The sequence below is a fragment of the Xenopus laevis genome, chromosome 6S (genome assembly GCF_017654675.1).
Source record: "Xenopus laevis strain J_2021 chromosome 6S, Xenopus_laevis_v10.1, whole genome shotgun sequence".
In the NCBI taxonomy this organism is placed as follows: domain Eukaryota; kingdom Metazoa; phylum Chordata; class Amphibia; order Anura; family Pipidae; genus Xenopus; species Xenopus laevis.
The window spans coordinates 30,218,410-30,243,091 of NC_054382.1; the positions used below are offsets into that span (position 1 = coordinate 30,218,410).

General features: G+C 38.0%; 1 protein-coding gene across 1 annotated transcript in view; it reads left to right on the forward strand.

The window, feature by feature from the left end:
• Positions 1 to 7,729: 7,729 nt before the first annotated feature.
• Positions 7,730 to 24,682, forward strand: part of ahr.S (aryl hydrocarbon receptor S homeolog) — a 77,804-nt gene continuing 60,851 nt past the window's right edge. The window contains 1 exon segment of the mRNA NM_001089224.1: positions 7,730 to 8,329. Coding sequence (NP_001082693.1) covers positions 8,274 to 8,329 — 56 coding nt within the window. The 5' untranslated portion in view covers positions 7,730 to 8,273.

Below are 24,682 nucleotides of genomic sequence, written 5' to 3' on the forward strand. Positions count from 1 at the left end.
TAGGAAGAAGAGAGGAGTCACCTCGCACACCCTGGCCGTCCAAATCTCGTGACACCTGGTGCTCGATGAAGGAGGTATTGGCAGCCTCCACAACAGTCAGAGAAGAGAAAATCACCGGCACAACAATATATTTCTAGCAGGGAAACCCTTGCTCGTTTATTTGCGGATGCAACGTTTCGGGGCGTAACCCCTTTGTCAAGCATGCTGACAAGGGGTTACGCCCTGAAACGTTGCATCCGCAAAAAAATGAGCAAGGGTTTCCCTGCTAGAAATATCCTGTTATGCCGGTGATTTTCTCTTCTCTGGCTTTGTAGCATTAGCCACAACTTATCCAGTCAGACTGGAGTCACATGCTGGAAACTGAAATTCTTTTTCCCCTATGAACTCTATGGGGTGAAGTGGCAAACGCTGGTGACAATTCGCCAGCTTTACCGCCAACAGGGACATCGGCAATTTAGTAATGGGCACAGGCGCCAATTCACTAGAGAAAGAGACAGACACTATCGCTCATTCGCACTCTATCGCCAGATGACAATTGACTCTGGCGAATGGATGTTACTCTGCAAATTCACTAAAATGCGGATTTTACTGAACGTTACCTCTTTCGCCAGACTTGCCTTTGCCAGCTCAGACCAGGCAAAGTGCACTGGAGTGCATAGATCTTCCTAAATCTTCTGTTACTTACATCATATTCTGTAAGTGGAAAAAAGCATCAAAGTTCAAAAACACTGGCATCTTTTCCTTTTTTCAGTTAACCAGTTTCCACCATACATTTTCTAACATATGGAACATTAAATATACAGTGGACTCATGTGTAGGCATTAACCTTTATTAAGGTTCCCTGGACATGTGTAATTAACAGTGGAAATGTAATGTATTTGCGCAACATATAACATAAAGATGTCCCTTCAACTTTAAATTTCCTGCCATATACAAATTAACAGCAAGACCTCTAGCGAAGTTGCGCTAGGCAGAAATGAACGCTAGAGCATCTTTGCTTTGAATTGCTTGCATTGCTGAAGTAACGCTAGTCAACAGCGTTTGTCGCCCACAACGAAATTTTTTAGTGAATTAGCGTTGTCTGAGCTTTCATAACATGAAACTTTGTAAAATGAACATGGTAATTAGGGGGTGTGGCCACAAAATGGGCGGGGTCAAAAATAGCCGTGCTCTGCATGTCAAATCTTTTTGTCCCTCTTTCTGTTTACAAAATGTTGGGAGGTATGATATACTGTAAATTCTGGAAAATGTCCAAAAACCTATTATTTAGGGAGGTATGATATACTGTAAATTCTGGAAAATGTCCAAAAACCTATTATTTAGGGAGGTATGATATACTGTAAATTCTGGAAAATGTCCAAAAACCTATTATTATCATCAGAAGAAATTAATAAATGCCAAGCCTGATTGATGGAGGTGTCTGTAGTATCGTTAGGAATTCAGCTCTGATAGAGCTTAGGATATACTGGGGCAGTTAAAAGGCACATAAACACTACCTGAACCTCCACAAATTAACATCAATGTGTTTTCTTTTTACACAGACATACCTAATTCCACACACTGAACGGAACCCATGACAGTGTGTCTGAGTGTTAGGTGTGCGTTTGCCAGTGCCCCTCCACCCTACAGTCTCGCTGTAATGCAACCCGTCCCTAACTTGCTTGATTGTGAAGTGATGGATTCTGGGATGTAAAGTCCCACTACATTCTAAAAACTTTGTGCACTGCCACTGTGGAAAGCTGAGGGTCTTCAAATACCAGAATGTATCACTTTACAATGGAACAAATTGAAAGAGGGGTTGCATTACACTCAGCTTAAGGGATCTTGGGAAATAGCTTGTTGGAGTTATCATGATTATATTTATATTTGGAGTTATATTTTGGATTATATTATTAATTTTTTCTACAAACACCCAGTTGAATGAGCTCATGACCAATGAAAACCTTCATACACTGCTTTAAGGGTTAGATACAGGCTTATAAGAAGCCTCCCAACAAAATGAATGTAGTAGTCTTGTGTAGTCTGTGCTTGAGCAGGTGCATCAAGTTGTCCTTTCTGGTGCATACACAAGAGTTATGGATGATGCAAAGCTTGCCATAATGATAACTATCAGAACTGATTGCTGTGATTGTGGAATCCAAGAGAATCAAGGCAATTAGTTTCACTAATTTCTTTAGGACACGAAATTTGGATTGTAGGCAGGGCACTCCAGAACACCAAGATCATAAAAGTCGGTAGTATCCAGGAGCCCAAATTTTAAATGAAACAACAAAATCTTTATTTTACATTATTTATAAAAGAGAAAAGCCTTTTGCGTTTCGTGTACCCCAAGGACAGGCTGGGGGACACGAAACGCGTAAGGCTTTTATCTTTTATACATAATGTAAAATAAAGATTTTTTTGTATCATTTAAAATTTGGGCTCCAGGATTCTACTGACTTTTATGATCTTGGTGTTCTGGAGTGGTGCCTGCCTACAATCCAAGTTTTGTGTGTTTCTCCCCCACCGAGGAAAGCGGTGCTCATGCTTCCTAAGGTATAGATTTATGTATAATTTCTTTAGGACAATGAAAATGTGCTTTGCTTAATTCACATAATAGAAGATAGTTTGCAATTTTCTACTTTTATTTATGCGATAAAACACACATTTAGTTGAATGCCTTTAGCAAAGTACAAGCATTTTGCTTAATAGTAATGAGAACATATATACATATGATCATATACTTGATCATAGGGGCTTAAGCATAAGCCCCTATGATTGAGTACCGGAGGGTATGAAATGCGTACAGTGGGTTTCATGGAAGCACACTACTCACCTCCTTTTTTTGTTGTCTGCTTTTCTATTCAGGAATTCTCTGTTTTTCTCTTGGCTACTTTTTCTTCATATGCTAATATATATTCCCAGACCATTCTTTTGGCTCTCTAGTATCCCTTTCCTCTTCTTCTTTAACCTATTTAATACATTTACACTATCCACCTGCATTACTCTATCATGCCTTAAAACCTTCTCTTTATATTTTCCTTATTTCTGGAATTCTGTCCTTTTGTATCTGCTGCAAAAATTGTCACAGTCCTTCTTCAAATCCCACTTTACAGCAAGCTTTTTAGATTACTAGCAAAGCTGCAGGCTCTTCTCCAAACTGCACTTGAAGACATATTCAGACCTTCCTGTCCCTATGATTCTCTATATCATAAAAGGGAGCGTATGAGCACTACATGGCTAATACATGAATACTATATATAATACAATAAAAAAAAATTTTCTCTGTAGGCAGAACCTGGAAAATTAGTAAAGTCTGCACGGTGCTGTCCTAATGTGGCTATGGTGGTTCCTTTGCAAGTTATATCAATTTCCAGTTCTATAGAACATTAGGATGCAAGAATTTAGTAACCAACGGTTTCCAAAGACATTTCTAAAGAGAAACAAGCTTAGACATGCAGTCATTTCCTCTAATGAACACAGCTAGCTCAGAGAGGCACAAGGGACAACTAAAATGTTAAAAAATATATATAAATATATTATATATATATATTTATATATATATATATATATATATATATATATATATATATATACACACACACACACAAAATGAACGAACAAACCGCACTCCAAGGACTTCATACTGCAAAATCAAGGTGAAGTTTTATCTCGCAACGTTTTGACTCTCTAACTGGTGCCGTCTTCAGGAGAAGAAGAATAATGCTAGAAATGCTGTCTTTTGTATAGTTAATATAAACATGAACTTACTGCACCAGAAGCCTAATAAAACAAAAAAAAAAAAGATTTATGCTTTCAAAGTTGGCCGCAGGGGGTCATCATCTTGTAATTATGTTGAACATTTTTGTAAGACCAAGACCATGCACATGCTCAGTGTGGTCTGGGCTTCAGTTGGGAGGTTAAATTTAGGGATTGTCATAAATTATCAAAACAGGACAAGTCAAATTATATCTGTCATAGAGGCCGATACAGCAAGACTGATTAATTAATAGACTGCAATGGGTCTGCGGATATGAACCACTACACAGTCACCGGCTGCTTTACAGGGAAACAAACAAAGCTGCTTGAGTTCTGAGAAGGTAGGGGGCCTCCCGCCTGCCGTTTGAAAGTATGATTGTTTCCCTGCAGAGCAGTTAGGGACCGTCTGAAGTTTCCTATCTGCAGCAGCAAGTAAAAAGAAGGGGGAATTTCACTGCATACAATCAGGTTTCTTATAAAAACGGTACATATTTTGTAATTGAAGTATATTGGAGATTTCATTAAAGAAAAAATTGGATTTTACATCCCCTTTAAGGACTGGAGCCAGGGGCTAGGGCTGCTGTTGCGTACTGCTGTCTCCCAGTCCGCGCCTTCAACTTTAGTTTCCGAGCACTACTGAATTCCTGGCACAGAGCCAAATTTTCAATATTAAAAAAAAGGAAATTTGACTTTTAAAGTTACCAGGGCCAGATATAACACGGTGTTGTTATATATGATTAGGGAAGGGGCATTCTCCTCCAGGGCTACCATAAGAGGACAACAGGGGGCACTGATGTCAGAGGCTTAATGGCAGAGGGGGCCTCAAGAATGAGAGGCAGCTTGCTGGATTAGGTGGATTGGGGGCAGGGTTTTGGCATAATGTGGTGAATGATCAGATCATGGCCATACACCCGCAGATCATTTTTTTTTTATTGAGGCCACCCTCCCAAGAAACCAACGGCTCCCCATTAGCGCAGAGGACCATACTAATCTAACAGCATGGGTCCCATGATTCCGGAAGGTGTTCTAGTGCTAACCCAGAGGTTATTGTTGCAGGTAAATGGATAAATTGTGACCGTCCAGTCACAGGAAGATTTTGCTTTATGAAGGCTTCAGACGTTTACATTACTGAAATTGCCAAATAGTGCATTATTACTCCCAGGGTTAGCCAGGTCTTCTTTTCAAAACCATCCAAACTCAGCTACAAAACCAGCCCAAAACTAGCCAAAAGGCATTTCAAATGTAACCCAAAAATAGCACATGTAAAGTGAAAAAAAAAATCTAAAAAATAAATCAATATGTGAAAATGTGTTTCACAAATTTTTCAGTGAAGCAAAATTGGACAGATTTGCCCATCATCAGGGCCTTAACTACAGAGGGTGGCCCAGAAGGTATAGGGGCCCCATAAGGCCGAATACATATACAATTTAAATAAATATTGGTAAAACATGTCAATCTCTAGACATTTTGGTGGCCAGCAGATTTTTGCCCCAAAATTGTATCAAATTGAGGAAAGTACCGTAACTAAATGCAAGAATGCTTTAGAGCAGGGATCACCAACCTTTTTCACCCGTGAGTCACATTCAAATGTAAGAAGGGTTGGGGAGCAACATAAGCATGAAAATAGTTCCTGAGGATGCCAATGAAGGGCTGTTTGGTAGCCCCTATGTGGACTAGAAGCCTACAGAAAGCTCTATTTGGCAATGCAACTGTTTTTTATGCAACCAAAAGTTTCCTCCAAGCCTGGAATTGAAAAATAAGCACCTGCTTTGAAGCCACTGGGATCAACAAGTGGTTGGGGAGCAACATGTTGCTCACGAGCTTCTGGTTGGGGATCACTGCTTTAGAGTAACGGGAGACTGGGGTACAGAGCCCAAAATCTGGTAACTCCCGACTTCTACACAACTCAGTCCCATTGCATGCTGGGTATTGTAGTCTTACATTAAACTTGGCAGCTGGCAAATTGTTAAACAAAAACGACATTACCCAACATGCATTGGGAGACAAGCTTGGCACATTAGGGCAAGAAAAAACTTTAAATTCACAAAGGTGAGTGTAGTCAAGTTTCAGACCTAATTTATCTGCAGGTTAGTGTTCATTAAAGAACCAACAAAATCCAAACAACTACCAGAGAAACAGGGGAAATAGAAAATTTTCATAACCCTGTTATCTCCAAGCTAACCAGTTCAGATGAATCATGCCAAGAGGTATATAGAAGAAAAAGTATTTTAAAACATAACCTTTAATAAAAGTAAGTTAAAAACACACGCACCCACAAAAACAATGCCATATAAGACTCCATTGTAAGTATATGGAAGTCCGGGACCCTGTCCCTAAAACAACACACAATTAAAAGCCAAGCATAGGGTGAATCAGTGGACAATTATTATAGTCAGCGTTGTAAATTCACGCCTGACCACAGTAGTAATTAAAGTAATAGCCATATATTTGTAGCCATTCCCAAAACCTCCCTTCCAATCATTCCCCAGCCCAAATTCTACCTAGCTACGTGGGGAACAAGTGGGAGCTATTCGCCCACTGTCCACCTATGCCACCCGCCCTACGCGTTTCGCCGTGTACCACGGCTTCTTCAGGGGCATAAGTGGACTTATGTAAGACTTATGCCCCTGAAGAAGCCGTGGTACACGGCGAACAAATATATGGCTATTACTTTAATTACTACTGTGGTCAGGCGTGAATTTACAACGCTGACTATAATAATTGTCCACTGATTCACCCTATGCTTGGCTTTTAATTGTGTGTTGTTTTAGGGACAGGGTCCCGGACTTCCATATACTTACAATGGAGTCTTATATGGCATTGTTTTTGTGGGTGCGTGTGTTTTTAACTTACTTTTATTAAAGGTTATGTTTTAAAATACTTTTTCTTCTATATACCTCTTGGCATGATTCATCTGAACTGGTTAGCTTGGAGATAACAGGGTTATAAAAATTTTCTATTTTCCCTGTTTCTCTGGTGGTTGTTTGCAAGAAAAAACTTTGGCTGGTTTCCAAAGTACAAACCAGCCAAAAGCCCAAAAAGTAGCCCAAATCAGTACCTTGGCTAGTTTGTACTTTCAAAACCCGCCTGGGCTTTAAATTAGTAGCCCAATTTGCCCATCATCAGGGCCGTACCCTGAATACTCCCCACCAGGGTTGCCATCAGGGGGGGTACTGGGGAGACAACCCTCCGGGCCCTGGAGGCTACTATATGGTAAGATGTTAAGGGGGGCCCGGCCGTACTGCGTTTCCTGGATTAGCCGCTGATATAGGTGCTGTGATGAGTAAGAGCCAAGCCGCTGTAAAAAGTCAAGCTGCAGCATTGAAAGGAGTCAGCCGTCGAAAAAAGCCGAGCCACAGCCGCTGAAAAGAGCCGAGGAAGAAGTAAGGTAAGCTCCGTTGAACCAATGTTTTTTTTTTGTTTTTTTAAACCCCATGGCACTTTTTTTTTTAACTTTATATGGGGACCCTGACCACAGATATATTGTTTTTTATTCTATGGGGAGCCTGGTCATCAATTTTTTTTTTACTTATGGGGGGCTGACCAGTGATGTTTTTTGTTTTATTTGTTGGGGAGCCTGATCACCCATTTTTGTTTTTTAATTTGGGGGGCCCTAGCCACCAATTTTTTTTAAACTTGGGGGAGCTGGCCACCACTGTTTTTTTTTCTTACTTGTGTGGGGGGGAGGGCTGGCCATCTATAGGGTTTTCTTTAACTTATAGGCCACCAATGGTTTCTTTTAACTTGTAGGGAGGGGCCCCAGAAAAATTAGTTTTACGGAGCACTGCTAATTCCGATGGTGGCCCCGCTCCACACAAACCCCCGCGCAACACAACAAGTCACACGCACAAATTCACTCAAGCTCTATTGCGCGCGCACTACGTTTTCTACCAAGCGCGTTGCCGCGCAGGCGCATTCTGACGTGGGCGTACCTCAGTCAGCCTGACGTCAGGCCCTACTATGCGCAGGCGTGCGCTCGCATACGCTTCAAGTGACTTGAGGAAAAGTACAATTCACGGAAACTCTTGTTTTTTTTTTTCCCTCCTCCTTACCGGAACTTTAAAACTATTTACGGATACGGTGAAAGATTCCAGGGACTGGATACATTTTATCGGAAAGACTTGGTTCCGCGGTTCACCTCTTCACTCCAGCGGAGGATTATTATTACCCATGATTCCGCGCCGCCCTTGCGAAAAACACTGGCGGATTCAGGCGTTTCAGTGGAGCGAAGGGGTAGTCGCTAAGATGTCAGAAAGTAGTCTGCGTTGCGCCGCTTGCTCAGGAGCAGCAGGAGATTGGTAGGAAGTGTAATAAGGAGCCAGCGAATGTTCTGCGTATCCCGTCATCCCTCTCGCGCTTTGCTTCTCCTGTTGAGTGTCTGAAACTTTCCCACTAGGCAAGCCGAGTCTTTTTTCCTCTGCGCTGCTGAGTCCTAGTTCCAGTCGCTCCGTGCGCCTGACAGTTGAAAGCCATTAACTATTTAACTGGCACTTGGATCCCTTGTCGTGTCTCTACGGCGGAGAAAAAGGAGCAGAATGAACACGAACATCATATACGCCGGCAGGAAGAGGAGAAAACCCGTCCAGAAAATGTAAGAAACAACCCCAATATTATTGAACCCCCATTCCTGCTATTTGGCTAATGAAATCCCAGGGATGCCATTTTTTTATAACTGCTGACAATATGGCAAAAGAAGCATAGAAACAAGTGCAAAGGACAGGGTTGTACTCCCACCCCCCCCCCTTTCATAAATAATGGAACCCTTGTCTTTATGTACTTTCCCTTAAAACAGGGGTGTCCAACCTGCAGCCCAGGATGGATATGAATGCAGCCCAGCTGGAAGGAGAGAGAAAAATAAAAAAAAATAAGAAATACATGTATGGAAATAGAGAGAAAACGAGAGGGAAATAACACTTTATGATCTCTAAGTCCAGACACATTAACCACTTCAGTCTGTCGTCTTGTTACGAACAGGCTTACTATGCCAGCTTGTAACAATGTGGTGACCTATGGAGGAGGGGGGACTCTGCCCATTGCCCAGTTAGCCATAATAATATAACAATAAGTCTGTTTAATATGCAGGTGCCCCATATTCCATCTCGTTTTCCAACTGGTATTTTCTTTAAATTTACAAATCAAAAGTGTTTGTGTATTTCATGTGCAGCCCCAATTTTCCGATGTGGCCCAGCGAAGCCAAAAGGGTGGACACCCCTGCCTTAAAGGGGTGCTTCACCTTTGATTTCACTTTAGTATGCTATAGAATGGCCAATTCTAAGCTACTTTTCAATTGGTCTTCATTATTCATTTTTTATAGTTTTTTTATTTTATTTTAATTATTTTCTGCTCTCTGGCCTGGCTCTTGAAACAGTGTAGCAGATATCCCTTCTGTAGCTTGCTTGTGCTACATTGTCTCAGAGCCAAGTGTATAGCGAATATATAAACCATCAGACTGATACAGCAATTAAACATGTGTATAACCTGTTGTTGTTTAGAATTCATCGTCATCATTTATTTATATAGCGCCGACAAGATACTCAGTGCTTAATGCTTAGAATTGTATTTTTTCAAGGCTGGAGGGTGCCTTTAACGAACTTTAAAAACATACTGTATACTTTCTACTAGGTAGAGGTATAAAACCCAAAACGTGGCTTGAGTAACAGAGGGATTGGATGAGTTTAAGGATTTGATTAAAAAAAAAAAGTTGCAGAGAGACCTAAATTTTATACTCTTTATTAAAGGGTTACTTCACCTTTAAGGTAACTTTTACTATGTTATAGAATGACCAATTCTAAGCAACTTCTCAACTGGTTTTTATTTTTTATAGTTTCATAATTATTTGCCTTTTTCTTCTAAAAACAAATGCTCTGTAAGGCACTGTCAATGCTACTTTTTATTACCCATTTTTGTATTCAGTCTCTCTCCCCTATTCATACTTCAGTTTCTTATTCAAATCAATGCATGGTTGCTAGGTTAATTTGGACCCTAGCAACCAGACTGATGACATTGCAGACAGGAGAGCTGCTGAATAAAAAGCTAAATCACTCAAAAACGGCCAATAATGAAAAATGAAATCCAATAGCCAAATGTCTCAGAATATCACTCTCTACATCATACTAAAAGTTAATTTAAAGGTGAACAACCCCTTTAACCCCTGTCCTTCTGCGGAAACCGAGGCTTGCTCATTCCTGATATTCTACGTTTTTAAAGGGAAAATATCCCAAATAGAGGAGATCATGTTAGCTCCCTAAGACTGTGTTCGAAAACATTTCAGCGTGGGTTAAGTTCTACATTGTTCGATTGATTTGTAGATTAGTCTCTTTCTGTACGTGGTGAGAAAACTGCCATACTGTACAGCTGCCCCTGTTGAGGTTAAAAAATATTTTCCATATTCTTATACTACAGTGTTTATCAGAAAAACCGAATTGTTGTCTTTATTTGATAAGTGTGATTTTTGCATGGTGCAGTTATAAATGTCTTTGCAATGCTTTGTTTTGTTTACTAGCAAAACGTTAATAGAATCAGTGGTCAGCTTAGTTTAACCCAGGGGTGCCCAAAATGTAGATCAGGATCTACCAGTAGACCTTTATTTGGTGATCAGTAGTTCTCAAGACACTGTCAACAAACAGCTTGTCTAAGTCACTATTTCATGCTTTTCATTCAGATATTTATTATGTTAAGGGCTTTAGCACACGGGGAGATTTAGTCGCCTGGCAACTTATTGCCTCTTCTTCGGGGCGACAATCTCCGTGAACTGCCTTCCCCCTGCCTTCTGCCTGCTGACCTAGCCTATGAGGGACCTCCTAAAAAAAGTTCTTTTTTTTTTTTTTTTTTTTAAATAATAATGCACTGCTAGTCCATGCCTGTGCAGAATATTTAATCTGCAGAATGTTTGTGTTTGGCATGTTTGTCTTTGTGTTTGGCATGTTCATCTACTTCACCAATGTTGCAAGTAGGGCTGCACCGAATCCACTATTTTGGATTCGACCGAATAACGAACCGAATCCGAATCCTAATTTGCATATGCAAATTAGGGGTGGGAAGGGGAAAATATTTTTTACTAACTTGTTTTGTGACAAAAAGTCATGCATTTTCCCTCTCTGCCCCTAATTTGCATATGCAAATCCTGCTGAAAAAGGCATAATCCTGGAATCGATGCATCCCTAGTTGACTGTATGAAGGGGGGGGATTTCTAATTTGTGGCCCCCAAATCTGTATTGGTAGGCTTTATGTTGTGCCTTCTTGGTTATAGTTGTCTATGTAGTCTGTTTAGACAAAGTGTTTTTTGGAGATGTCGTATATGTTGTGCCTGGGGAGTTTACGGGCGCCATATTCTTTTTTCGGTCTTCTTCGGAATCTGAGCAGAGTTTCGGCGCATGCCTCCAAAGTCACGAATATTTCCGACAATTTTTCATAAATTTTCGTGACTTTCGCCACATGGGCAGTTAGTTGTTCGGGACCGAAAATGTACTCCAACTGCGCATGCGCCCAAACTCTGCTTAGATTCCACGAAGACCGAAAAAAGAAGATGGCGTCCGTGAACTACCGAGGCCAGATCTGCACAGAGGGGTAAGTAACAAAAATTAGGGCCATTTGCCCTGGGCAGGGGGCAGTTAGGCTGTGGGGGAGGAGAGAGGTTGGTCTACGCAGGGTAGGGGTGTAGGGTTTTGTTCTAGTACTGGTTTGTTTCTCATTTAATAGCAAAAAACCCCCCCAAAAAACATTCATATGACGATGACATGGGGGGGGGGTTTAAGGGTAAATTGTATACCAATTATGACACTATTATTTATAACCCTATCGCTGGTTTGTAGCTGCTTTATTTCTGTATTTTTTTGTGCATATGACTGGAATCATTAGAGTAATATGTACCATGTGTAATTGGATTGGTTTACTAGATTAATCCGGAGCTTGACAAATCCAAACTAGGAGCCAGAGAATGGTTAAAATGACCTCCCTGGTTCCCTGCTTTGTGGCATTGTTTGTGATGAGCTCTACCTCTTGCAGACGCATCTTTTACTCCTGCAGTAGTTTGTTAGGGGCAAATCTACATATAGTTGTGTTAACACAGGGCTAAACTGTATTTGCAAACATCTAAACATTTTGTGACTAATAAAGAACTTCTGCGTGATTTTAAAACCATGAATCCATGGATAAAACTGTTTTGGAAAATTGTCGTTTTCAAGGGAGAGCTGTAACCAGACAGGAGTTTCAGAATCACTCCTTTCCGTAGGCAGAGTTAGAGCAGAGCTGGCGATGAATTCAATGAAAGTTGTATGTGACAAAAGTGACTGTGAGACACAAAGGAAAATTATTTTATTAAGTTATGTAAATAGTGTTTGGCTCTAATGTTCGTATATGGCTAGTTCTGTAATATACCTTGTATCTTGTGTGCAAATGTGGATTCATAATTGACATTTTTGAGTTCCTGTAATCTATCGTTTCACTTACAGAAGACCTGAACAATTTTGCTTTTTGTCAAATCTTGCTCCACCCTTCATTGTTTCCTACCTTCAGCTTTTCTATTGTATAATGTAATGTTCTTTCCTCCTATCCTTTTAACTTGCTGTGTTTATATGATCACCTTCTTTGCATTATTTACTACATTGTATTCTGCTATCAGTGTGTGTGTTTAAACTTACAAGAGCTTTCCTGGCACATATTACTTACATATATGATGAATGTACTGTATGAAACAGCAAGTGTGCTGTACAATCACATTTTGTGCTTAGGTGTCATTTCATTTTCTGTTGGATAAAGTAACACAAATTGAAGCATTTCATGGTGTCCAATGATTTGCAGACCCTAAATGTGTAGGTTTTCAGACCAAATTCAGCATTCATCTCTCCTTCTGGTTTCCTGTCTCTGATTATCGGAGCTGTGTTTCAAAAAAGAAGACCTGAATGTCCCTCACCTCAACAACTGGCTTTTTATTTAGAGAGAAAAGAAAGACAATTTAAAAAGAAAAAAAAACAATCGGCTGTTGCTTAGAGTATTTCTGGTATTAATTGCTGCTTTTTTTTTAACTTTCCCTTTAAATATATCATTAGACAATGTCTTAAAATGATGTTGTGCAAGATTAAACTGCAAATGCACATTAGCTGATTAAAGGGGAACTCCGGCTTCCAAACCAAAATTTGATAAAGAGGCCAGTTTACAGACAGCATGCAGGAACTACATAACCCACAATGCATTGCACTGTGAAGTTCCTTTCCTTATTGAAATCACATGTGCAGGGAATTGTGGGGTTTGGAGGATGCAGGCTGAGGACTGCTGGCTGTTCATACAAAGTAACAGTAGTCAGCCAGCTCAGCAAAGTAGTCAGAGAGATCAGCAGGAGAGCAGGGGGCTAGGCTTAGAGAACTGTTCCAAACCATTAAAAATCACGAAAAGTCTGCATATTTTTTAAATGATGTATATTGCAAAGTTGCTTGAAATTATGTTTACTTTTCAGAAAGCTTAAGTTCTGTTTTCGTGGAGTTCTCCTTTAAGTTCCACCTGTATTCATCACACAGCAGTGACTACTTTTGCTGCTGTTCATGCAAGATGAATATTTTAAAATGTTTGTGTCCCTAAAATATAAAGACTTGGTTGTGCAGTAATAAAGTTTTTGTATGTCCCACCCATGCCACAAACCTGATATTTTTCCAGGGTAGTTGACTAGCCAATAGAGTGATGGATTTGTTTTGATCTGTTGGCTAAGCAATTGTCATTCCTATTTTGTCTCAGTGCTTTAAGGTACAAAGATTTATCTGCTTTAATGGAGATGAAACTCTGTAGCCTCGGGAGAGCTACCAAACATTTAAGCCTAAGCTGAACACGTGAGCTCTTAATATTAAGGGACGGCTGTTCCAACTGTTTGAAATAATTCAGTGTTATTGTGAACTTTCTGGTAATATGTATGAGAATAAGCTGCTTTTTTCTAAATCATTGTGCACATGTAAATAAAATTGAGCCTTAATAATTTGGCAAATGTCTTTTACACTGGGGTTTTATGTATATTTTGAATGAAAAGTTATAGTTCCTTTGCCGACCAATCATTACTCTGCAAATAGAAAAAAAACCCAGTTTGATTGCTATGCATTTTAGAACATTTAAGGACAGATTTATTAAGGGTCAAATAGTAATTTCAAATTTTCGATTTTTCAAAATTCACACATTCAAATTTTAATCCTCCTATTAGAATGTAAATTCAAATGTGAGATTTATTACACCTCGACCATGGAAACAGTCTTCATTCGAATATTCGCCACCTAAAACCTGCCAAGTTCATGTACAAGTCAATGACAGAGGTCCGTTCAGCCATTTGGAGATGTTAATAGCCTTACTGACATTCAAGGTTTTATTTTCGGAGGAGAACTCGATTTGTACAGTTCGAATACAATTAAAATTTTCGGTTCAGAATTCAATCGATTATAAGACATTCAAATTTTTTCTTTAACTTCTCAGTCGAATTGTGAGTATATTCAATTTTTTAGAGTTAAAAAAAAAAATTCACATGAATTTAAAATTTGACCTTTGATATATGGGCCTCCCCATTTACAGGGGTATTTATTTGTTTTTCTCATAGTTTCCTGTTAAAGGAAACTCTACCCATTAATAATATAAAATAAATTACAAATTAATATTGAAGTTCTTTCAAAATTATTACTACACAAAATAATATCTATGTGGCAGTTTTTATTCTCTGTATGCCTTGTCCAGACTGTTATAACTGTGTAGCAAAAGTCAGCCAAGACTCAAATTCCCACAATATCTTCCATGCTTATTCACAGGTCTGTTAATCACGAACATGGAAGGAATTTTGGGAATTTGAATATTGGCTGGACAAGAGCTAGTTTCTGCTACATTATTTCTATAATCCTGAAATATATTACAGAGAAAAAAAAGGGACTAGCGGATTTCATTATGGAGAGTTGTAAATTATTTTTTTTTATAATAGCCCCACGTTCCTCTTTAATTGCATGTTTCTATTTTATGTTGTCTTCCAAAATGTGGGCTTTATTTTCTAGAATGCTTGGAAACTGTTCAGTGTCCAGATAAGGGGTCGCCACTTAATTTGGAACGCTTAGGGGGGCTTATTATCAAAGGTCAAATTTTAGAGTTATGTGAATTTTTTTAACTTGAATAAATTCTAATGTACTCACAACGCGGATGGGAGGTTATTTATGAAAAAATGTGAACGTCTAATATTTGATCGAATAGGAACAACCCGAAAATTTGAATCGAGTTTTTCCTCAGAAAAAAATAGCCTTCGAGTTCTAACATCTAACATGGTTCAACAGACCTCTGCCATTGACTTCTACAAGAACTTAGCAGGTTTAAGGAGGCAAAGTATCGAATTAGATCTGTTTCCAGGGTCGAGGTGTAATAAATCTCAAATTCGAATTAGAATTCAAGTTGGTGGTTTCACACTCGCAATTGTAATTTTGAATTTGAATTCACCATTTGAACCTTGGGAAATCTGCCTCTAAGAGAGTCTAAGAGGGTGATTTATTAAGGTTCGAATTTGAATTTTTGCCATAATTTGAATTTTTCTGCACAAAAACTCACATTCTAATTATATTTTCACAAACTCGAATGTCTGTTGTTTATTAAGCAAACGAAAACTCGAATGTAAAAAAATCTGCATAGTGATGAGTGAAACTTATGACCCATGTGGATCCCCCCTCAAGTCACTGATTGGTTACTGTCTGGTAACCAATCAGTGGAAACCAAGTGAGTTGAAAAGCAGGAAGTAGTGTTCTGGCTATTATGTTAGACATCCAGTCACTCTAGCCTTTATACATTTCATTTTTGGCTAACTAACTATATTAGAAACATTTTTTATTTTGCACAGCCTATCTATTTACCCAGTTTTTATTTTTACACTGAACAATTCCTTTTATGCATTTCAGCAAATCTTCGCCATTTAGCGAATTTTTGGCGACGCAAAATGGGTCAGATTCGCCCCTAGGCTAATAAGGATTTTTTACATGGAAGTCATTGGGAATTGTCCTAGGCAAAATTCAAGGCATTGAATTGAAATTCGAGTTTGAGTTTTTAAGCCTATAAACATGTTTTTTTTTTTTTTTTTGATCAAGTTTTTTACATTCAGATTTTTTCATAGCTAAGCAAACATTCAGGTTTTTTTTAATTGTGAGTTTAGTTGAAGTAGTAAAAGCCTCACAAATTAGATTTTTGATAAATTAGTCCATAAGTCTAGTAAAAAAAAAGGTTTTAACTGCATGGCTTTATGCTAATTTAGTTACTATCTAGTACTGTATATTGTACCAGTGAAGATAGAGAGTGAATTGGTTAAAAAAAATAAGACTGTTTATAGGACATTGTGGGAAATTACGCTATTTCCTCATGCAGTTCCTGGTTGGCCAGTAATACCATATACATATAAACAAGGTTTGTCCAGTTTTATGTTCAATTAAAAATTGCAATTTGCAAATTGGTATTAGTGGGGTTCACGCTATCCGTTATCCAGAAACCTGTTATCCAGAGAGCTCCGAATTACGGAAAAGTCATCTCCCATAGACTCCATTTGATCCAAATAACCCACATTTTTAAAAATCATTTCCTTTTTCTCTGTAATAATAAAACGCTACCTTGTACTTTATCCAGACTAAGATATAATAAATACTTAGTAAAAGCAAAGCCTATTGGTTTTATGTTCAATTAAAAATTGTGCGATTGCAAATTGGTGTTAGTGGGGCTCACGTTATCCGTTATCCAGAAACCTGTTATCCAAAGAGCTCCGAATTACGGAAAAGCCATCTCCCATAGACTCCATTTGATCCAAATAACCCACATTTTTAAAAATGGTTTCCTTTTTCTCTGTAATAATAAAACGCTACCTTGTAATTGATCCAGACTAAGATATAATAAATACTTAGTAAAAGCAAAGCCTATTGCTTTTGTTTAATCTTTACATGATTTTCTAGTAGACGTAAGGTATGAAGATCCAAATCACGAAAACCTCTCAGTTCCCCAACATCCTTTATAATAGGTCCCATACCTGTACTGTGTCTCTGCTTTCCACTCCTTTTCTAATACGTTGCCAAAGGTGTTTTTTTTTTTTTTTTAATGAAACTGCTCAGACTTGCTGTGTAATACATAGTCTCTCTAGTATTTGTAGGGGTTAATTATTTTCAGTGAATGAAAAGTTGACTTGCTGCCAAAACATATGTGGGAGAGATTTGGTCTATTTCTTTTGGAACAGCAATTGAACAGTGATCTATAGCAATGACGATACTGTGGCATGTTATATACTTCCCCCTTTCCATTATAAGGAGGAGTTTTCTTAGTTCATTATCCAGTGTTTTTACGGTTTGTAAATCAGATGTTGTTTTTCGACCCACCTCAGCAGCTTCTGTTCTATATTGACTTGCCATTGTTCATAACATCATTTCTCAGTTGGTGCCAAGCTGCTTCATTTGTTCAATTAGCTGTACTTTACCTTGTAAGAGTGCATTCATCAATGGGGAAGGCAGCAGGAGTTGAAGGAAGATGCACATTTTCTCTGCAGGGAAAAGAAGTAAAATAGGAATTTAAATATCAATGCTGCTTTTCTTCTGGTATGCTTAAATAGTTGCCTCTTTAACTGAAAATTTTTTAATTTAGAATATAAATTTTAAGGGAGTTATTTATTAAAATCCGAATGTCAAAAACTCAAAACAATGAGATTTTTTTTTTTTTTTACTATAAAATCCAAAATTTTTTTTAGTGGGGAAATTTTTTTTTGAGATTTATTTTACCCAGAGATTGGAAAAAGTCAGAGTCCTGCATCTCCGACCTGCTGAGATTGTGTTTGTCAATGGGAGAGGTCCTTATACTATTTAGAAGTTTCTGTGGTCTGCACGGAAATTAGCCTGCAAATCTGACTATTTCGGAATTTTCTGGCAAAAATCCGAAAAATTCGGATTTTGATAAATAAAGCCCTAAATGTTTTTATTTTTGTTAATCATTTATTTGTATGCATTTGACATGCTTAATTTTTCTCACTGATGATATTAAAGGAGAACTAACTCTTAACTAAGGAAGTAGGGTATATATGTTGTACATTATGTTTTGAGATTTTATACTATTACTACAGTCCTTTAGCAGTAAAGATCTGGGCCTCCAAAGATGATCTTGTTTTCTGCTGATTCACTGCACATGTTCTGCACTGCTGTTAGTTATTAAGTTCAGGGACCGACTCACAAGAGACTGCAAAAAAATAATATGTATGTGTGTATATATATATATATATATATATATATATATATATATATATATATATATATATATATATATATATATATATATATATAAATGCTTATTTGTAAATAATTGGTACATGGCAGCTCAGAAACTAGAACAATTGCCATTAGAATAATCAGCCCTGATTTATTATTATTTTTATGACAGCTGAATCTTATTTTCTGCTTGATGATTTGCATGGACCTCTAAGCTTAGCTTCTCAACAGCTGCCCAGAGCTCACTGAGCATGTGCGTGTCACAGACACTCCTAACAAAGTCCATGATGGGAAATTTCCTGTCACAACTTTGAAGGCCAGGATCATTACTACTAGGGTTTTAGGGTTTAGGTTCTCCTTTAAGCTCTTGTGAGGATTGCCCCCTACCCTGTTTATTATAAGTAATTATTAATCTCTGCTTAACTTAACCCAGAGTGGTTCTTTGAGCACTTTTGTAATTTACATTACATTTTGACTCTTTTCTATTCACTTTCTCTCAGTTGAGCTAAAAGCCTGCTATTTGCAGTCTAAAAACTGAAAATTTGTGTAAATTTCAAAAATATTCCGAAAAATATCCTGTTTAGATCCTTTTTAAAGCAAGAAACAACCAACTCTTTGTAACAAAGTGTCAGATACGAATTAATACATTCTCTAATACACTGTAACAGTTTTCCACATTAGCTATTTGGGACCAGAAGAAGACAAATATAAAGTAAAAGCATCTAAGCTTTTGTTGAATTAAAGAGAACCTGTCACCATTGTCTTAAAACTAGGAAGGCAATAAGAGTTGTAGGTTCAATGATGAAAGCAAACATTTAATTGGTTACTGCCGAGGTGCAGATTTGCCCAGTGTTTATAATTGAGCCCCAAGGACTGCACATTCTTAGTAGTTTTTAGCGTTTCATCGTTTATGAGATTTCTAGTAGTAGCCCACGCAGTGTGCTAATACAGAAGGTGTTTCAAACAATCAAAATAGAATATCAAGTCCTGAGGGCCGATTCACTAACTTCGAGTGAAGGATTTGAAGTAAAAAAACTTCGAATTTTTGTGCTCCTCGACTATCGAATTGGCGTAAATTCGCCTGAGTAGAATGATTCGAATAGATCGAGCGCAAAAACGCTGCGACTATTCGCCATTCGATAGTCGAAGTACTGGATCGAGCGCAAAAACGCTGCGACTATTCGCCATTCGATAGTCGAAGTACTGGATCGAGCGCAAAAACGCTGCGACTATTCGCCATTCGATAGTCGAAGTACTGGATCGAGCGCAAAAACGCTGCGACTATTCGCCCATTCGATAGTCGAAGTACTGTCTCTTTTAAAAATACTTCGACTGCCTACTTCGCCACCTAAAACCTACCGAATTGCTTTAAAAGCCTATGGGAAAGTCCCATAGGCTTGTTTTCCAAGTTTTTGATCGGATAAAAAGGCATTCGATCGAATGAAAATCCTTCGAGCAAATATTCAATCGAGCGCCTATTCGCCTGGCGAATATTCGCCAATTCGACTATTCGCCAGCGCGTAAATTCGCCCGAATTGCCTATTCGATTCTATTCCCCAGTCGAATTTCGAGGGATTTAACCCCTCGAAATTCGACCCTTGATGAATTTGCCCCCAAGTGTGACACGAGTGGTGCAGAGCCTGTCTATCACCGAGCATACTCTATGACTAAGCATGGACGAGATTGGCAGTTTTGCACAGCCCACACTTGGGGGGTTATTTATCAAGGTCCGAATTTAGCTCCATATCGGCTGCTACAAACTCGGATCGAAGCCGCTCGGGTTTTTAATGCTTATTTATTATTAAATTTTCCCGAAAATTACCTTTGCGGGAAAAGCTCGGATTTTTCACGTTTTTTTCGGGAACTTTTGGGAGTTTTCACCCGAAAGCTCCGAAAACATTGTGGAATTGCCCGAAACCCCCGACACAACCAAAAATCAATGGGACTGTTCCCATTGACTTTTATGCAACCTCGACAGGTTTGAGATCCCGTCTTTTTATATTCGGGCTTTTTAGCCCTCGGGGTTTAATAAATTCCGAAAAATTTGTGATTTTTTAAAAGCCTATTATAACACAAAGAATCATGAATTTTTCGGATTTCAGGTATTCAGAGTTGAGTAAATAACCCCCTAAGAAAACAGAGGGGTCCTGTTTCAAGATGGCAGTACCTATAAAACACTTTTTACATGTAGGATATTTTCTAATCTGTTTCAGCTATAGACAAAAACAGCTGACTGAAGGGTTAAACTAAGGAGGGAAAATATATATATTACTCATGTCTCAAGGTGACAGGTCCTCTTTAATAGTCATAAAAAGACATACACTCTGGTAACATTATGAAGCAGGTTCCACATTTTTAGCACCTAAATCCACTGTGTGTTTGTGTGTGTGTGTGTGTGTGTGTGTGTGTGTTTTTGTTTAGTGAAAGGGTGTTCCCATGCCTGTCGCAAGGCAAGCTTCCTAGGGCAAAGATATGTATTTGTCATTTTGGGATGTAGTTGCTGGGTTGGCCTTTTTATGGCTTTTTTTTTCTTTAAGTCCTTAAGAGGGATATAAATGAGCTGGAGAGAGTGCAGCGACTAAGTGCAACTAAATTGGTTAGAGGAATGAAAGACTTAAATTATGAGGGGAGACTGTCAAGTTTGGGGTTGTTTTCTCTGGAAAAAAAGGGCTTGCGAGGGGACATGATTACACTTTACAAGTACATTAGAGGACATTATAGACAAATGGCAGGGGACCTTTTTACCCATAAAGTGGATCACCGTTCCAGAGGCCACCCCTTTAGACTAGAAGAAAAGAACTTTCATTTGAAGCAACGTAGGGGGTTCTTCACAGTCAGGACAGTGAGGTTGTGGAATGCACTGCCGGGGGATGATGTGATGGAGGGGTTGCACTTGATGGACTTTGTGTTTTTTCAACCCAATTTAACTATGTAACTATAAGATGTCAAATCAGTAGCAGTTTAAATCTGCCCACGTATGGCCACCTTTAGGTAATAGGTGAATGAGGGAAGCAAGGCATACTTTAAAGGAAAACTATACCTCCCGAACAATGTAGGTCTCTCTAAAAAATATATTGCATAAAACAGCTCATATGTAAAACCCTGCTACCATTTTCATAATAATATACTTTTTTAGTAGTATGTGCCATTGGGTAATCAGAAATAGAAAATTGGCATTTTAAAAAATAAGGGGCGCCCCCTGGGATCTTGCACACAAACAAACCATACTTGTTAGGTCACATGAGCCAATTAACAGACAGTTGTGTCTTTTTCTTCCACACTTCTTCCTGTTACAGTTAGAGCTGCAATATTTCTGGTCAGGTGATCTCTGAGGCAGCACACAGACCATCACAAAATGTTGTCTCAAGGCAAGAGATGTAAAAGGGCAATATTTACTTTAAGACTTTTAGTATGCTATATAGAATGGCTACTCTGAGCAACTTTTCAATTGGTCTTCATTATTTTTTATAGTTATTTGCCTTTTTCCTGACTCTTTGCAGCTTTCAAATGGGCGTCGCTGACCCCCTCTAAAAAGCAAATGCTCCCTAAGGCTACAAACTTATTGTTATTGTTACTTTTTATTACTCCTCTTTCTATTCAGGTCTCTCCTATTCATATTCAAGTCTCTTATTCAAATCAATGCATGGTTGCTAGGGTAATTTTGACCATAGCTACCAGACTGCTTAAAATGCAAACTGAAGAGCTGCCAAATAAAAAGCTAAATACATCATAACCCTTAAATAATAAACAATTGCAAATTGTCTCAGAATATCACTCTCTACATCATACTAATAGTTATCTCAAAGGTGAACAACCCCTTCAAATATATATACTACCAGTTTGGTAAGATTCTTTGATATGTCACTTAACATGATATAAACTATCTGTTGCTTAAATATTCATTTTGGGGATAAAGTTTTCCTTTAAACAATTGTTCTGTAAAACTCTGGAACGTCTCGGGATCGGTGTTATTGATAGGGATGTTTTCTGTTTTTCTTTCTATAGTAAATTGTTATTATTAGATTGAAAAAAAAAATAGTCGCTAATAGTTGCTTTCAACAATACTACATTCAGCTTGCAGCCTTCTTGTCAGACTAGTATGATGCAAGGATTCAGATGGCTGGAGAAATTAAGTAAACTGTATTTCTAGTAGAAAACCAATTGCAGATCTACCCATTCATGTAAATATGTGAAAGCTCCACTTTTTATAGGTGTGTGTATCCGGCAGTCAGAATCTCCACCAAAAATAATTGCAATCATTTTAATTTAAAACAACATTTTTATTATTTTCTGCTCTCTGGCCTGGCTCTTGAAACAGTGTAGCAGATATCCCTTCTGTAGCTTGCTTGTGCTACATTGTCTCAGAGCCAAGTGTACAGTCAATATAAACCATTGGACTGAAACGGCAATTAAAAATGTGTAAAACTTTAAATTTGTTTAGAATTCATCATCATTTGTTTATATAGTGCCAGCAAGATACGCAGTTCTTAAAGGGGTGGTTCACCTTTAAGTAAATTTTTATTATGTTATTGAATGGTCAATTCTAGGCAACTTTTCAATTGGTTTTCATTATTTTTTTTTTATAGTTTTATAATTCTTTTGCCTTTTTCTTCTGACTCTTTCCAGCTTTCAAATGGGCGTCACTGACCCCCATCTAAAAAGCAAATGCTCTGTAAGGCTACAAATTTATTGGTATTGATAATTTGTATTTCTCATCTTTCTAGTAAGGTCCTCACCTATTCATATTCCAGTCTCTTATTCTAATCAGTGCATGGTAGCTAGGGTAATATGGACCCTAGCAGCCAGATTGCTGACATTGCAAACTGGAGAGCTGCTGAATAAAAAGCTAAATAACTCAAAAACCACAAATAATAAAAAATGAAAACCAATTGCAAATTGTCTCAGAATATCCCTCTCTACATAATACTAAAAGTTAACCCAAAGGTGAACATCTTTAACATGTAGGGGCACATTTACTAAGGGTCAAATATCGAGGGTTAATTAACCCTCGATATTCGACCATCGAAGTAAAATCCTTCGACATCGAATTGGTTTTTTTAAAGAGACAGTACTTCAATTATCGAATGGTCGAATAGTCGAATGATTTTTAGTTCGAATCTTTCGATTCGATGCTCGAAGTAGCCAAAAAAAACCTTTGAAACTCGAAGTTTTTTTCATTCTAATCCTTCACTCAAGCTTAGTAAATGTGCCCCTTAGAATTGTGTTTTTCATTAAGGATTGGGGTGCCTTTAATGAACTTTAAAAAACATACTGTATACTTTCTACTAGCTACAGGTATAAAACCCAAAACGTGGCTAGAGTAACAGAAGGATTGGATGAGTTTAAAGATTTGATTAAAAAAAACAAGTTGCCGAGAGACCTGAATTTTATACTCCTTATTAAAGAGTTGGTTCACCTTTAAGGTAACTTTTAGTATGTTATAGGATGGCCAATTCTAAGCAACTTTTCAACTGTTTTTTTTTATTTACTGTATATTTTATAATTATTTGCCTTTTTCTTCTGACTCTTTCCAGCTTTCAAATGGGCATTGCTAACCCCATCCAAAAACAAATGCTCTGTAAGGCTACACATGTATTGTTATTGCTCATTTTTATTACTCATCTTCCTATGCAGGTCCACTGCTATTCATATTCCAGTCTCTTGCATGGTTGCTAGGGGTAATTTGGACCTTAAGAAACCAGATTGCTTAAAATGCAAATTGAAGAGCTGCTGAATAAAAAGCTAAATAACGCAAAAACCTTAAATGATAAAAAATAAAAAACAATTGCAAATAGTCTCAGAATATCACTCTGTACATCACAGTAAAAGTTATCTCAAAGGTGAACAATCCCTTTAAGGCAAAGTGTGGAGGAATTGTATGCAGCTCATACTGGCATTATTTACCCATTAAGAACATGTTGTTTTATCTGTTTCATACCAGCTGTTTGTCTGTTCATTTATGTCCGTTAAACCCTGCCCAGTGTTTCCTTAATTCTGCCTGTACATGAAAGGCACTCCCCACTGTAGGCAAGAGTAAATAGCAGTACTTCTGCTGTTGCAATGATAAACAGATTCATTAGAAAGGTCTTGAATATTTCAACTTTTTTGCTGATCTTCTCTGAGATTACTTTGTAGAAATGTAGTATCTCCAGGCACAGTATCTTTTTTTTTTTTTTTTTTTTTTTTTTTTTTTCAGAACATAGCAACTGAAACTAATGTGTGAAAATACAATTCCAGGAGCTTTTTTGGGGATAAAGGTTTGCAGCACAGCAATATAGCAGCACTTTTGTTTGTTTCTTTCCTGTTTTATTTGCAGATGATTTAATAGACTTTCTTGAAGTTTGCTTCTTGGACTTTTGTTTCCAGTGTTATTTTTATAAGCCAAATTCAGCAGAAAGAAAATTGAATATGACAATTCCACAATACGTGCATGGAATCTATTATACAAAATGCTTGAGACCTGGGCTTGTCTGAATAAGGCTTTATTTCCTTAAAGGTATATCGACGCAATCATTTTTTGCACTGGGGAATTGCCCTTTAATTTTTCAATTATGCCATTTAGTCTCAACAGGGTTGAGATTTTTCTTTGAGCCTTTGTAAGACTTTCATATTTTTATGTTTGAGGCTCTCTCTGATGTTACTTTGATTTGTGTTTGAGATCATGTTGACCTTTTGCCCAAGCTTCAGTTTTTAGCTAATCAAAACACTTTTCACCCTAGTAT